Genomic DNA, 16,535 nt, shown 5'->3' on the forward strand with positions numbered 1-16,535 from the left:
ACCGCCCCACCCACGAGAGCCCTTCATGAAAATGCAGTCCTAGGAATAATGCAGCTTCTTGTTCCCTTAGCTGAAGTCACCTAGGGTGTTGTCTGGAGGAATTTTATGCTCTGTACAGACTACCACTGGGGGTGAATAAGAATATTTTTAATCAAGTCTCTTCTGATGTCTAGTCACTGGTGTGAATGGGGACTGCATTTCAGAAATTATGCAATTATTACAATTTCTTTGTACAAAAATTTCTTCTTCATTCACTCAAAGTTTATTACCACCCCACCCCATGTGTAACCATTGTTATTATGCCTGAGGCTTCATCAAGTTATATAGCATGTAATAGCGATTCTTGTAATTTGACTTTTTTTAAAGCCGTAAAATTGATTTAAAGCTTTATTTCACATTACAAGATAAATTCTATTATAGACTTAGATAAAGCAAGGAGAGTATCAAATCCTTGATACGACACTGATGGTGCTGGAAAACATCCCAGACTCTAAGGAAATCTGGACGTAGAAGTCTCACGGTTGCACAGCTGGATACTGGCAGCTCCAGGGGGATGCCATGCACGTGGGCTCTAGTATGATGGGCACCCCCGGGAGGTGGCAAGTGAGTTGGACAGATAAGCCATGAAAGATCCCTTAATAAGAAATGCATGACTCATGAGGACAGTGCCACATTTACAAACCAGCAAGGCAAAAAATAGTGCAGGACTAATAAATACGATGCTAGATTGTTATGAGTTTAAATAGTGGTTCATCTATATGGTCCTGAGCAAGTCGTTTAAGTCCTCCAGGCCTTGCTTTTCTCATCTGTAAATAGAGTAAAAGAGCAGTCACTACTATGTAGCATTGTTGTAAGGATTGAGTTAATATCTGTAAAACATGTAGACACTGTCTGACATATAGTATCATATATGTGTTTGCTAAAAAAATCAAAGACACGTTTTAATTTGGTCATCCTGTTGAAGCTTAGTAGAATGGAATATGAATCACAAGTTCAAGATTGTGAATAATTTCCTTTTCTGTTCTCACTTAACCTAAGTCATTGTTGGATTTCTAACCTACTTCAAATCAGAATAACTTTCATTATGTTTTATACATTTGTCATACTTTACAGTCCTTTAAAAAGAGAATAAAAACAAAATAAAACTCTATACCAATTGCAGAGTTAGACGTATACAAGGACATGTCCTTTGCTACATTGTTTGCAGTGGAGAAAAATTGAAACAATTTATATGTCATACTTTACAGTCCTTTAAAAAGAGAATAAAAACAAAATAAAACTCTATACCAATTGCAGAGTTAGACGTATACAAGGACATGTCCTTTGCTACATTGTTTGCAGTGGAGAAAAATTGGAAACAATTTATATGTCTATCAGTGGAAGACTAGATAAATTGTGGCATACCCAGAAAATGCAACAATACACGTCATATAAAATAAATGAATTATCTCTACATGAAACAACAGGGATGCATTTCTCTTTTTTTTTTTTTTATAAACTTTTTATTATTTATTTATTTTGTTTGTTTTTTGGCCGGGGCTAGGTTTGAACCTGCCACCTCCGGCATATGGGACTGGCGCCCTACTCCTTGAGCCACAGGCGCCACCCAACAACAGGGATGCATTTTTAAAACAATGTTAGGTGCAAAGAACCCTAGGAAAAATACTGTATAGACAGTAAAACTTCATGTAAAGTTTTAAAACATAACAAAAAGTTAGATACTATCTTAGATCTATACAAAAGTAGGAAATGTATAACAAAAACAGAAACATGCAAGATGCACAGCAGTACCCAAGACGGTGATCTGAGAAAAGAGGGATAGAAGTGGAATCTGGTGGAGGCAGAGAGGGAGCCCCAACTTCATCTGTAATATTTTCTTTTTCAAAAAAATCCGAAATACATGAAACAAATAGCAAAATGTTAGTATATATTTAATCAAGTTGCAGGGTATTTTATTACATTATTCTCTAATCTTTTTTATTTATATTAGAGCATATAGTTAATAAAAGTAATAATAAACAGAACGTATTTATATGCCAAACCGTAATTCTAAAGTTTCTGCCCATGGGTTTTATTACTTCTCCTAGTTAATTAAAAAAAAGAGGGGTGGGGGAGACTTCCAAACATTAACATATCGCCAAGTGTGCTTGTGTTTCTTATGGATGGCTCTAATTTCAAGAGGTCTGGGCAGTGCTTTGGCACAGGGACTCTAAGGAATGTATTTTCATTATTCTAGAAAGAGTTTTAATGGTCTATTGTACATCAGTGTTAATGGGAGTCATGTAGATAAATCCCCAAGCAGTTCTTTTAACAGTTGTATTTTTTGCTCAGCCAAAAATAAAAAAAAAAATGCTTCCTCCTCTTGTCTTGGATAATTCTGCTAAGTAATCATGTTGCATATTTTCAGGTACTTCAAATGAATCAATATGGAAGCATTTATTTATGGTGCTTTGCTTTGTAAACTTTCTCAGCAGAACAGTAGGGTAACTAATCATTGCTTTGAATCTATGTGCAATATACTTTAAATATGTTATTGACTGGTGAAACAGCACTGTAACTTGTTTGTTTGTTTGTTTTCTCCAGTGCTTTGTATTGAGATGTAGCTGGTATGCTCTGAGGTGGGCATTTCTCTGTTCATTGTCTAAATTAACTGGGACAATGACCTGTGAATTTAAGAACTGCAGCTTAGAGGTTAAATAATAGCCATTGACCTTTCTATGTCTCAGCTACAATGTATGATGTGTAAAATGTTCACCAAGTTAATTTTGTCAGATGGTGTCTACATTCTAACTGGAAAAGTAGAAACATTGGCTGGCACGTGAATGTTTATAGTAGATGTTTTTAAGTCCCTCAATTTTGATGGAATTTAACATTGCCGAGATCGTTAAGCATGCCATTTATTCATAAACTCTATGTTATTTATTGACCTCCTGTTGTGTCCTGTTGGGTCTAGAGATGAAGTGGTGGCTAAGATAATAATGCCACTCTCTTTGAATTGTTATTAATTGAATGTGTGATGGAGCCAAGAAGGCAGATAAGTATAAGACAGGAAGGTAAGTGCCATGTGCAGGACAAACACAGGTGTGAAGGGAGCACAGTGTGGGGCCAGATGAGCAGCAGAGAAGGTTTTCTGGTGGAAGAGTGGATTCTGATTCTTCATTTGGAAGCTGACTCTGTCCAAGCTGAGGAAGCCGCACATGGAGAGGCCAGGAGATGGGAGAACATGAACTTTGAACCACAAGGTCTGGTCACTTCTTTGGTAGGAAGATATTCCACAGATATTCTGTGGCTGTGTCTCTCTGGAATTCCTCGCCAGAGCCCCCTGAGGGAAACCATTGTGCGTCAGCTGTCCGAAAGTCCCAGATTTGATCCTCAGCTCAGTGGCAAAGACCCACCCAAGACCAGTTAAATCAGAATTTCTAGGGGCTGGTTCTAGGCATTGGGAGTTTCATAAAAGCTTTCCAGATAATACGAATATGCAGTCAAGCTGACAATCACTGATTTAGGCATTCATTCGGGTCCCAGCAGCAGTGGCAGCAGCCGTCCTCTGCTCTGCTTCTCTGGCCAGCACTCTCTGGCTTCTGGAAACATGGCCTCTGGTGTGGCGGTCTCCGATGGCGTCATTAAGGTGTTCAGTGACATGAAGATGCGCAAGTCTTCAATGCCAGGGGAGGTGAAGAAGCACAAGAAGGCCGTGCTCTTCTGCCTGAGTGAGGACAAGAAGGACATCACCCTCAAGGAGGGCAAGGAGGTCCTGATAGGCGGTGTGGGCCAGACTGTCATGACCCCTACGCCGCCCTGGTCAAGATGCCTCCAGACCAGGACTGCCCCCATTGCCCTCTATGATGCAACCTATGAGACCAAGGAGTGCAAGAAGGAGGACCTGGTATTTATCTTTTGGGGTCCTGAGTGTGCACCCCTCAGTGTGATTTATGCCGGCTCCAAGGGCGCCATCAAGAAGAAGCTGACAGGGATCAAGCATGAATTACGAGCAAACCACTATGAGGTCAAGGACCACTGCACCCTGGCAGAGAAGCTGGGGGCAGTGCTGTCATCTCCCTGGAGGGCAAGCCTTTGTGAGCTCCCTCCTGCCCCCTGCCTGGAGCATCTGGCCGCCCCAGACCTGTCCCTGCCAGACCAGAGGGGCTGGGGGCAGCCCAGTAGGGCGAGGGCAATCTCTTTACCCCGGTTGCCAAACAGTCCCCCCACCCCTGGATTTTCCTCCTCTCTCCGTCCCTGATGGTTCTGGCCTTCCCAAACTGCTTTTGACCTTCTGATTCTTTTTAGGTTGAAGCAGACCAAGTTCCCCCCACCACCCCAGATGGGGGGAGCCTGTATTTTTTTTTAACAATACCCCAACACCTCACCTGTTCCATCCCTTCCCATCCTGCCAACTCTTAAGCGCAGTAGTGACTCTGTGCTTGTCTGTTTAGTTCTGTGTCTAAAGGGAGTGTTGTGGAGAGACACACACCCCTTTTCCCCTGGTCTCAGCCACTCATGGAAGTAGGACCATTAAGGGACCTTAGATTAAAACACACACACACAAAGAATCACAAATTCATAAGATAAATTCCAACAGATGTGTCAATTACCAAATGTGCAGGCAAGTAAGAGGCAGAAGGGCTGTGTGAGGACGCTGCCAGAAGGAGCTGGCTGTGAAGAAACAACCTTGGGTCAGACCTACCAGACCTCTCAGGTGCATGACCATGAGAACAGTGACTCAGACGCTGGCACTGGCTCTTGACATATTCAGATAGATACCATTTCATACTACTTTTGATTCATTAACTCATTCCAAAATACCTAGCTAACCCTTGCTATGTCTCAGCATGCTAAGTGCTGTGGACACATACATGAATGAGATGGTAAGTCTACCATCCCAAGCATCTCTTCAATGCCGTGAAGAATTTATAAGTAACCAGAATCATGTGAAAGGATTATGCAGAGGTGGGTACACTTGGCCCAGCTGGGGAGGGGGGGTAGACAAAGGACCAGAAGAGAGATAAATGTTGAAGAATGAATAGCTACAATATGGGAAATGCAGTTCAGAAAGACTTTGAGTGTTCTTGGATAATCAGCTCAAAAGTGTGGCATCAAAAACTTGGCTGGAAAACTAGTGGGTTGGCCACCAATGGGCCTTGTTGCCACTAGCCATAAGCCATGTTCTGACTGTCTCTATGCACCTGGAAAGCTTTGTGTTCATAAGTCTCCGTAAAAGTGGAAAGATCGCCACATCTGTTGGCTACTAGAATAAGGCCAAAGGCAGAAATCAGGAGTTCAAAGTTTTTAAAAAAGCCCAAAGACAGGTGAGGATGTGGGGCTCTGTGCAGGTCTTGGGGACCAGCCAAGGCACATTCGTAGCACTAGTTTAGATTTATTGCCCTTTGCTAAAAAATTGAGTATGGTAGAAGTGTCACTTTGGGGATTCGATTATAAAAAACCTAATCATCCATCTTTGATGTTTTTCCTTCCTTCATTCATTTCTCCTCACCCCCACTCCCCCACTGCCACCGGGGTAAACCAACTGTCATGTTTTGAGGCAGTGTGTGGACAGGCCCTGTGGTGAGTGCCAAGGCCAGCCAACAACCGTCTGAGTGAGCTTGGAAGCAGATACCTCCCTGTCAACACTTCAGATGACACAGCTTCCCTGGCTAACAGTTTGGCTGCAACTGACTGGAAGACCTCATGTCAGAGACATTCAGTTAAGCTGTACACAGATTCTTGATCCCCCTAAACTGGGAGACAATAAATACTTCTTGTTTTAAACAGATCTAGTGGGGGGGTACTTTGTTTACAGCCATAAGTAATATATATTGTAACCATTGTCTCAGAGTTCCTGCACATTCCACATCCTCTAGGAAGACCTGGGAGGTTGGCAACAGAGAGTTATTGTTGTTACTAATCATGATTGCTCCTTCTTGAGAAACAAAGTTTATCTTGGGTCTGAAATGTATGTGAAAATAAAGATGAAAAACTAAGGGATTCAAAGTCTGTTCTGATGCTACCAGTTTAGAGGCAAGATGGTAAAGACCACAACACTGAGACATGGTCAGATGGCGCCCTTCTCCATCTGAGAGTGGCCCCAGCTTCCTCTGTCTTTCCACGGCCCGCACATCACCAGAGCACATGCAGTGCTCAAAGCCGCTCAAGAACCCAGGAGGGCATATGGGGTCTCACCACAGATCTTCCATCAAGCACAAGCTGTTTTGCATTTGGCTACAGTCTTTTCACATGTATCTATTTTACCGTAATCCTGAAATTTAATCAAATTTGAAATGTATTTATGCAGTCTTTCTGATATACCTTTCCTTGTATTTTCCCATGATGTATTTGTTTTTTCCTTCATATATTCACCAGAAAATGTTTTGCATGGTGAGCTAAAGACCTTCTCAGTCTTACTTGATGTACAAATTAAACTCAAAGAGCCAAAATCTACAATGAAGACCATTTGCTAAATAAAAACATGTGAATTTCTGATAAATTGATTCATTTTTTTAAAATATTTGTTAAGGTCATGATGAAAAAATGCAATGCTACAACATTTTAGAATCCTATATATATAAAAAAATTATGAATCCTTTATATATATATGTATATATACACACATATATAAATTATGTGTCAAGAACCTAACTCATTTCTTCTTAACTTCATAACACAGGAGAAGAAAACCTCCTGGCAATCTTACGACGCAGATGGTGGAAATATATGATTTTGGGACTCATAGACCTGGAAGCAAATTACCTGGTGGTCAAGGCTTACCAGTATACAACTCTGACCAGCATCCAGGTACCAGTTTCCTTCTCTTCTTCGATTTCCAGATGTAATTTACTCCTAGTGTAGTCCTTTGGAATCAGTATACTACTCTAAGTTTTGGAGCAATAGGGAAAACGTTTGTATAAAAAGTAACTTAAGTTTTTGTGGCTTTTTCTTAATTCAAATGTAATTGGACATCTTTTTTCTCTTTATCCCAAATACCTCAAGTACCATTGACACTATAAAAAAATAATTTGTGGACTTGGACGCTGCCAAATAATCTATGTTAATGGGAAAATTATTAATAAGCATAAAAATAAATCAATTTTAATCATAACTTGTAACTTTTTAGAATGTTAATGGACTTTGATTAAATAATCAAACTGCTTAATAATCTTTTACTCTATCTTTTTTTAATGTATAGAATTTGTGATCTGAAGGGATAGGATTTTTCCTAAAGGGACAAGCATTAATTTCCTAAAACATGTTATGCATGAGAATAGCTACTGTGTTCTCAACCCCACTTTCTCATTTCTATTTTTTTCTCTTCCTCACACACATGCACACACATACACACACACATAGCATTGAAAGTTGACCTTGGTGTTTCACTATTTTTTCCCGACCCTTGTATTCCTCACATAACTATAAAAGATAAGCTTCAATATTTTTTGTTTTATCCTCATTTTTCTTTATATGGCAATATTATGAATTTCATAGCCGTTTAAAAGCTTCAGGATAGAAGCTAAACAAAACATTGTTCTCATATTAGGTTTAGCTTAGATTTGATACTTCAACAAAATTTCTGCCATCCTAGTAATTTACTTAGGAACAACAATAACAAAAATAGAGAAACAAATAAAGTACCTAAATGAATTTAGGTGATATAGATTTGGTGTATGGGAAACTATCTAAACCTGATTTTGCTTTTGTACCATCTGATTTCCAAATGAACTTCAAGATGCCTTGAAATAAAAGTAATGAATGGCAGCATTTTTCCAGGACCACATCCATATGTATTTTATATTCCAAGAACACGTATGAGACAGGTTTCCTAGTAAAGGTGCCCGTGTAAACGAGGAGAGAACGGATAAGGGAGATCTGAGACTATCCTCTCAATTTAATCCTGAAAATTCTGTGGCTTTTGTCTTGATGTTGGAAGAGATTCAAGGCACTTGTTGGATGCCCTGTGAGAACCCAGATGTAGGGCATTCTGTACTGGCAAGAATTTAAAAATTTGCTTATATGAAATCCTTTCTCACCCTTTAGAAAGCTTCTTTTCTCCAATCTTGAGAGCCTTCCTCTCCCTGAAGTTGGCTTTCCTATTTCTACTTTTATCTTTTCTGCTAGGGAAAAGAGACTCTCAGAATGGCCCCGTGCACAATATATAACATTTATTTTGGTTAAAATAAAATGTAGACATGCACGACATCCTCTATTCTCTGTACACCAGCCGTGCTCTTAGTATGATTTTAAGCATCTTGAAAGCAAGGACTATGACTTTTTTAGTTTAATTAGAAAATCCTCCTGGCGCAGAATCATGAATAAATTTGCATTTAAACATAAACACACCAAATATAAATATGATTAACCTATCACCGTAAGAATCACCTAATTACATTTTCTAACTTTTGTTTAAGCCCTCACAGAATTCCAAGGAGGCACGCACACATACAAGACATTTGTAAATCCGAAAGGGAGAATAACTCAGGACATTTCCCTTCCTTAATGGCCATGGTTATAGTGCCTCCACGTTCATCTCTCCACGCAATCAAGCTTTCACATGGAAAAAATCCTGTACGTCATAGTTGCACTAACAATTTAGCATCCTGTATGTAATTGAAACTGTTTTCACGAAATGGGTGAATGTACCACAGATTTATTTTGAAAACCTTTTCACATGTTTTTGATGACAAATACTAACGTACTGGAAAAAAAAACATGGAAACAAAAATAATTGTCAGTGACCCCTTTGTATATATTCAGCAGAGATTCATTAACGATCTAAAGTTGCCACTCACAAAAGTTCTTGGGTTCTCTCTTCCCGCCTCTCCTTTTCTTTCTTTCTTTCTTTCTTCCTCTTCATTTAGAAACACAGTACATGAATAGACTGTTCCCCCACTACCGAGGCCCCATAAACACCTCATGTTTCACACACACTTGCACAGCACACATATTTGCTACTTACTTTTAATTCTTTTTTTTGTTGTTGCAGTTTGGCCGGGGCTGGGTTTGAACCCACCACCCTCGGCACATGGGGCCGGCGCCCTACTCACTGAGCCACAGTTCTTAATACCTTTGCTTAAGCTATTTCTATGACTTGGAATATCCCTTTCTTCTCCACCCTCTACCCACTGAAGTCCTCTTCATTTCATGGTTCTCTGTATGATTTAGGATGCTTTCAAGTTATAAACAAAAGAAAGCTCAACTGAAACTGTCATTAAAAGTAAGAGAATTTAAGCCAGGTCCACTGGTGCATGCCTTTAGTCCCAGGTACTCAGGAGGCTGAGGTGGGAGGATTGCTTGGGCCCAGGAGTTTGAGGCCAGCCTGGCTAGCATAGCAAAACCTGCCCCAAAGAATGTATCGATTCTCATAACTGGAACGTTGATGAGTGAGGACAGTCTTCAGGATAGTTTGTCAAGTGCCTCAGTGATGTCATCAGGGGCTCTGTTTGTTTGTTTGTTTGTTTGTGTTTTCCATTATTCCCCTTTTGAGTCCCTTCTGCTGGCTTTACCCTAAAGTAGGTTCCTCTCATGATCATAAGACAGCTTTTAGCACAGATTGGAGCTTCATGTGATTCTTCACTCACACCCAATGAGACACGGCATAGATGCTTGCCCACAACCATTGAACAAAAGCTCAGAACTCTGTGCTAACTGGACCACACTGATGGCCAGGGAACACTGTGAGCTGATGGGCTTAGACCTGGACTCCCTTAACCAGTACAGAATGAGATATCGCTCATCAGTGGGAGTACTGCCGGCATTTTGGGTGGACAGCACCCACTTCTAGAGTCAGAATGAGATTGTTCCTATTCAATCACATGTCAGTCACTCTCTTTCTACAGTTTCTTACCAAGGAATGATGCTTCCATATTCTCTTCTGACTTCAGGAAACTGTGAGTTCTTTCATAGCAGGATGATTTCTTGTTCACCTTTGGACCTCTAGTACCTAGTTGAAAACCCAGCACATACTAGATACTCAATGAATGCTTGAAGAAGTTAATTAAATCGCATTGATTTCCAGCACTGGGGGCACAGAAACTCCCAGCAGCACTCTTCCTAAATTTAGAGGTCCTCAGAATGTTCATGTAGGTATAGTGGGGAAATGAAGGCAAGAATGATGGCTTCATGACAAAACTGGACCCGTTAGGCCCAGGCACAGTGGCTCACACCTATAATCCTAGCACTCTGGTACACTGAGGTGGGTAGATTGCCTGAGCTCAGGAGTTCTAGACCAGCTTGAGCAAGAGTGAGACTCCATCTCTACTAAAAATAGGCAAAACTAGCTATGCCTAGTGGTGCACACCTGTAATCCCAGCAACTGGATCCTCCTTGCGAGTGGATCACTTGAGGCCAAAGAAATGATGCCACAGCACTCTACCCAGGGTGACAGAGTGAGACTCTGTCTCCAAAAATAAATGAAATTGGTCCCTTAGACCAGAGTCAAAATTATAAATGGACCTAGGGGAGAATGAGGAGAAATTTCCCTCTTTGGAAATACACTTGACTTTGGTTTCTTCTGTTGAGCATTGAGGTCACAACAAATTCTTGGCTTCGTAAGTCAGTGAGTTCTTTTCCAAAATTTTTCAAGTATTTTTCTGCATGTGAACAGTGACAGTTTTCTCATCAGCTGATCTCCTGACCCTCGGGTTCAGTTCACTCCACATAGTAGCCCACCACTAACCCATCCTGCCCCTTGTCTCACAATAGCTGTTTGACACCTTATATGGTGATACCGTCTATGAAAAAGTTTAATTCTGTAGTAAGAAAAACAATGTCAGGGAAACATCAGCTGGTCTTCATTATAATTTACTGAGCAAGGAACAGGAGAAAGTAAAAAACCAAGTTGAATCTAGTAGTTATAGAACCATTTTGCCACCTACCACAAATAAATCCATTAAATAATAACAAGTGTTCAAAACAGAAGGCATTTGCTTTGACAATCATGTCTGTATTGTTTGGTAATTTAATTCAGCACATTTGGTAGAACTGATTGAGGACCTATTGTGATTTTCCCTTGTTTATATAAATTTTAATTCAACACATAATATGTATTTATTCATATTAATAAAGAAGGCACATTAGGCATCTGAGAAGTGCACTAGTTACTGCAGGTGATATAAAGAGAATGAATTAGCTTTGTCTCCCAGGCGCTATGAACTGATGAAGGAATAAAGGCACACTTTCACGACAGTAACACCGAGCATGGCCGAGAACAGAGGACACCTGAGCTGTGATTTCCAGAGGAGGAAGAGATGACGATCATTTGCAAAGTTGAGAAAGTGCCCATTTAGATAAGTCTATGAGATTAGGCAAAATTTGGAGAGGATAAAATGTAGATATAGCTTGTGCATGGAATGAACAGCATAACAAAAGCCTGGGGGCAGAAAACCTGAGGAATAGGATTGGAGAAGAAATATTCTTGCTCAATTTATACAGTCACTTAAATAATTAGCAAATGCTTCTGTGTTTAAGGTTCTATACTAGGCATTGAACATACTATGAGGAAAAAAATAGATACTGTCTGTATTCTCGTGGAGCTTCCAGTCGAGTGGGAACGACAGCCTTTATTCAAATACCCAAACAAATGAGTATATAATTATAATCAAGGATCAGCATTCTGTAGGAAATCAACATGGTTCTATGAGAATGTTTGTTAAAACAACTTCATCCAAACTGGAAGAGTGGGAATGTTTTCCTAGAATTTGATGATGGAACTGAGATCTAAAAGAGGAATAGGTTAGTGGGGAGAGAAAGAGATCCAGGCCAAGAAGACACTGTGCTCACGGCTCTGTGGGGGGATGGACCACGGCAGGGAGGAGGCTCTGAACAAGGTCAGGTGGCTGGACGAGGAGGCTGGAGAGAAGGAGGCAGCGGTCAGACCCCACAGGGCTTGATGGCCAGCCCATGGATCTGGGGCTTTAACTTAAGTGCCATGGGAAGCCACTGCCAATTTATACACTGGAAGGTAATGTGACAAATCTGAACTTCAAAGATCATTCTGGCTGCGGTGTGGAGAACAGATTTAAGCAATGGTTACTCATAGCAGAGCAGAGGGCCAAAGGTTCAGTCGGATCATATTGTAGAAGGTCTTCAATGCCAGGATTGAAGAGCATGACTTAATTTTGTAGGTAAACAAGAGCCTGAATGTTTCTGACGAGATGAATGATAGGATGTGACCCAAGCACTTTTGCTTTAACAAGAGAGACTTCATTAACGATCGGCAAGGCACCAAATACTCTTGTTTTCCAATTGTCTCAAAAACAGAGATGGAGAGGGAAAAGATGTGAAGAATAGTCCTTGCTTTACCCTCTTGCCTTTTCAGTTTATTCACCAAACTTATGGTTAAATATTACAAATTATTGATAAATGAAACTTGAGAGGGGAATACTATATTTTTGAAATGACTGTTGATGCACACGAAATTGCAAAAATATATAAAGTTCTTTGCACTGTTCACACGGTTTTCCCCAATAGGGACATTTCAGATGACTTTGGAATAATGTCAAAACCAGACCAATGACATTAGAACAATATCAGACTATAGACTAGTGTTTTTCAACCTTTATTTAATCTCACAGCACACTTGAATCTATAAACTTCCACAGTACATTTAAATTATGTTGATCAAAAAGAAAAAGAGTAATAAAAAATATGTTAAGTTCAAGTGCATTGAACTTCTTTTGATTATAGTAAATTAATAATAATTTAACAAATGATCTTTGAAATTTTTCATGGCAAACCTAAGAATCTCTGCAGCACATTAGTTGAAAATCACTGCTCCAGACTTAATTCAGTTTTTATTCATTTTTACCTTCTCTTCTTTGTGTGCTTGTGTGTGTGGTTCCATGCAGTTTGGTCCCCCATATAGGTTTCTGTAATCACCACTATAGTCAGAACTGTCCCAACACCACACAGGAACTCCCACGTGCAACGTTTGTGAAATTGCAATCAGCTCATCGTTCCAATCCCTGTCACCTGGCAACCACTAATCTGTTCTCCATCTATATAATTTTGTCAGCTGGAGAAAGTTATGTAAAATGGAATTACACAGTATTTAAAAGCTTTTGATATTGGCTTTCTACACTAAGCATAATTTCACTGAGTCTGTCTAAATTGTTGCCTGTATGAATAGTTTATCCCTTTTTATTGCTGAGTAGTATTACATAGTATGTACAAACCAGAAATTTTTTTCAGTATTTTATTTTATATTATTTTATTTTGTTTGAATTTTTATTGTTTGGGATTCATTGAGGGTACAAAGAATTAGGTTACACTAATTGCATTTGTTAGGCAAAGTCCCTCTTATAATTGTGTCCTACCCCCAAGTGGTGTGTCATACACTGTGACCCCCATCCCCTTCCTTCCTCCCTCTCCCTACTCCCTCATTCCCCTCCCCCCTCCCTTGAATTGATTTTTCTCTTATGAGGGAAAAGAGGATTTTTCTCTTATGTATCAGATCGACGACTGGCTTCATATTAGAATTGAGTACATTGTATTCTGGCTTCTCTATTCTTGAGATGCTTTACTAAGAAGAATGTGTTCTACTTCCTTTTTTTTTTTTTTTTTTTTGTAGAGACATCGCCCTCGGTAGAGTGCTGTGGCGTCACACAGCTCACAGCAACCTCCAAATCCTTGGGGTTAGGCGATTCTCTTGACTCAGCCTCCCAAGTAGCTGGGACTACAGGCGCCTGCCACAACGCCCGGCTATTTTTTTTTTGTTGCAGTTTGGCCGGGGCTGGGTTTGAACCCACCACCCTCGGCATATGGGGCTGGCGCCCTACTCACTGAGCCACAGGCGCCGCCAGAATGTGTTCTACTTCCATCCAGGTTAATATAAAGGATGTAAAGTCTCCATCTTTTTAATGGCTGAATAGTATTCCATGGTGTACATACACTACAGCTTGTTAATCCATTCCTGGGTTGGTGGGCATTTAGGTTGTTTACACCTTTTGGTGATTGTAAATTGAGCTGCAATAATCAGTCTAATCACAGTGCAAATGTCCTTATGACAAAATGACATTTTTTCTTTTTGTGAGAATTTGTTTAATTATTTACTTGATATCTCTTTTATCTGTGTTGTTCCAGCTTTAGATTTTTACAAATAAAGATGCGATGCACATTTATATACAGGTTTTTGTGCCAAGAAAGTATTCATTTCTTGGGGATAAATGCTCAAAAGTGCAATTTCTGGGTGCATGTTTATTTAGTTTTAGAAACTGTCAAACTAATTTCCAGAGTGGTTGTATCATTTTACATCCCTACCAACAATGTATAAGAAATCCATTGATTCTCCACCCTTACCAGCATTTGGTGTTATCATTATTTTTTTATTTTAATCACTTTAAAAGACATGTAGCAATATTTCATTGTGGTTTTAATTGCTTACATAATGATTAGTAATGTTGAAAATCTTTTGGGGAAAAATATATTTTAACTTTGCCTTTATAATCAGAAGCTAATGGAAGTTAACAGTGGCCAAAAGGATAACATTTACCCAGGAAAAAGATGACAAAAGGCAGACATTGAAGTGAAGAAACCCAGCTGTTTTCTTAATTAAAAATAAAGAGGGTAACACTACCATGTTGGATTTATAAGGATTTTATTCTAAAGACACATGAGTGAGTTTAGGGCTCTTGACTTATAGAGAATGAATAGGTTGTGCCTTTGACTTTGAGACAGATTAGCAATGACATTTGGATACGTTCTAAAAGCTATGCTGTTTTTATAACCATGCTATATGAATCATGACAGTAGAAATACCAGCTTTATGACTTCTAGCCCAATGATTAGTCATCTTTTTTCAGCCATGTAATACTAAAATGCAAGCAGATTAAACTAGTGCTTCTGTGAAATAGGAAAGCATCTCTCTTCAAACAAGATAGTTGTGGTAAAATTCACTCACATTGGGAACTACTTCCAGCACCCTTGCTAGCCAGCTGAGGGATCTGTACCTCTGACACCAATGCCCTTTTTCAGGCAGCGCGTGTTTCATAGCTCTTCTTTGCATTCTTTAAGCAACCTCCTTCAGGAGTGAGGCCCAAAAATATAATCCCTCCAGCTCTGATTAATTGTCTTTCTGCCCCACTCCTCTGACTTGGGCACGTTAGTGGAGGTTAATATGGAACAAATGCCAGCCTCCCTGGTATGCAGTGTGATATTCAACCTTGAGCCTAATTCTACAAACCACGTAAAACATACACATGCAACAGTTTATCTCGTCACTTACATAACTCTCAGGCCTTTCTGGATCCACTCCTTCTCACCTTCCAGCAGGCTAGTAATTCAGTTGTATCAGCTATAGAGAAAGGACAAGTAGTTTGTACCTTTTCATGTGTCTCTAGACCAGTGTTTTTCAACCTTTGTTATCTCACAGCAGATTTGAACCTATAGTTAAACTTCTGTGGCACATTTAAATTGTTGATCAAGAAAAAAAAAACAAAACAAAAAAGTCAAAAAATACTCACTGTGCTTTGAACTTCTTTCAAAAATTTAATTAATGGTCTTTAAAATTTTCACGGCACGCCAGTTGAAAATCACCGCTGGAAAGTTTAAACCATATGAATAGATTTAGCGTGTGTACTTCTTCAATGATTAAGAAATGCCCCCAGCCAAATCCCAGGGCTACAGCTCTTGATTAGACGTGAATCCTGCTGTAGGGTAATAAACAGCTGTACTAATACTCAGAACACAATATACTCAAGACAACTTGAGTTTCCACTTCTGTGGAGGAGCCAGGGAGCAAGCATTCTTCTGCAGAATTAGAAACAGGTTCCCACGAGCTTGAGTTTACAATTATGAGCTCAGCTTTTAAAGCTATATTTTCTTCTTTATCTTTGCTGTTTTTGCCTGTCCCTGAAACTTCTGTGGAAGTTTAATGACTATTCCATAAATTGTTTTTAAATTACATTTAAAGGCAAAGCATTTAAAACCAAAGTTTTTACCCACAAAGGAAACGTGATAGTCCAAATCCCTTTTGTATTTCTTAGGTCCAGACTTCCTATTCCTAGGATTGTGAAAAATAACTGAAATACTTAGCAATTGAAATCTAAATAGTTGATTGAGTGTTGCACATTTTCTAGTATCCTTTTGTCCTGATACAGGGTATAAATGCATGTACATCATCAGAGGATGATGGAACTATCATCACTGGAACTATCACTGACTTCCCTTTAGTCCAATTACTATACTCAACTCTCTCTCTTTTATTGTTAAAATGTATTCTCTAAGGAGCTTTAGTATTCTACCTCCATGGACTCTGAGTCCCTGGCCAGCCCCCCAGGTACCATCAAGTAAAGTCATCAGAAAGCAAGGAGAGCGTTCCTCTTACAGTCCTTCCACTGCATTCTATAACAACTGTGCTTAGAGGATAGGAAAACATGTATTTCATCTTGTCCAAACTCTTTATTCATCTCTTCATCTTCATTTTTCTTACCGTAACTGTCACTTTCTACTTTACACAATGGTTGTTTATTTACAGATTTTCTTTCCCCTTCAAGTGCCTAAGATCCTTGAAAGTGGGACTTGCGTACATGGAGTGTAATAGGCACTGAATA

The 16,535-nt window shown here is 39.6% G+C and overlaps 1 protein-coding gene and 1 pseudogene across 1 annotated transcript in view; both read left to right on the forward strand.

The window, feature by feature from the left end:
* The window catches only part of SLC35F1 (solute carrier family 35 member F1), a 446,439-nt gene that overhangs the window by 354,056 nt on the left and 75,848 nt on the right, over positions 1–16,535 (forward strand). Inside the window, exon 3 of the mRNA XM_053591164.1 lies at positions 6,662–6,789. Within this exon, the coding sequence (XP_053447139.1) occupies positions 6,662–6,789 (128 nt within the window). The remainder of the gene's footprint in view (positions 1–6,661; positions 6,790–16,535) is intronic.
* LOC128585835 (cofilin-1-like) lies at positions 3,590–4,080 on the forward strand (annotated as a pseudogene).

The sequence above is a fragment of the Nycticebus coucang genome, chromosome 5 (assembly GCF_027406575.1).
Source record: "Nycticebus coucang isolate mNycCou1 chromosome 5, mNycCou1.pri, whole genome shotgun sequence".
NCBI lineage: Eukaryota > Metazoa > Chordata > Mammalia > Primates > Lorisidae > Nycticebus > Nycticebus coucang.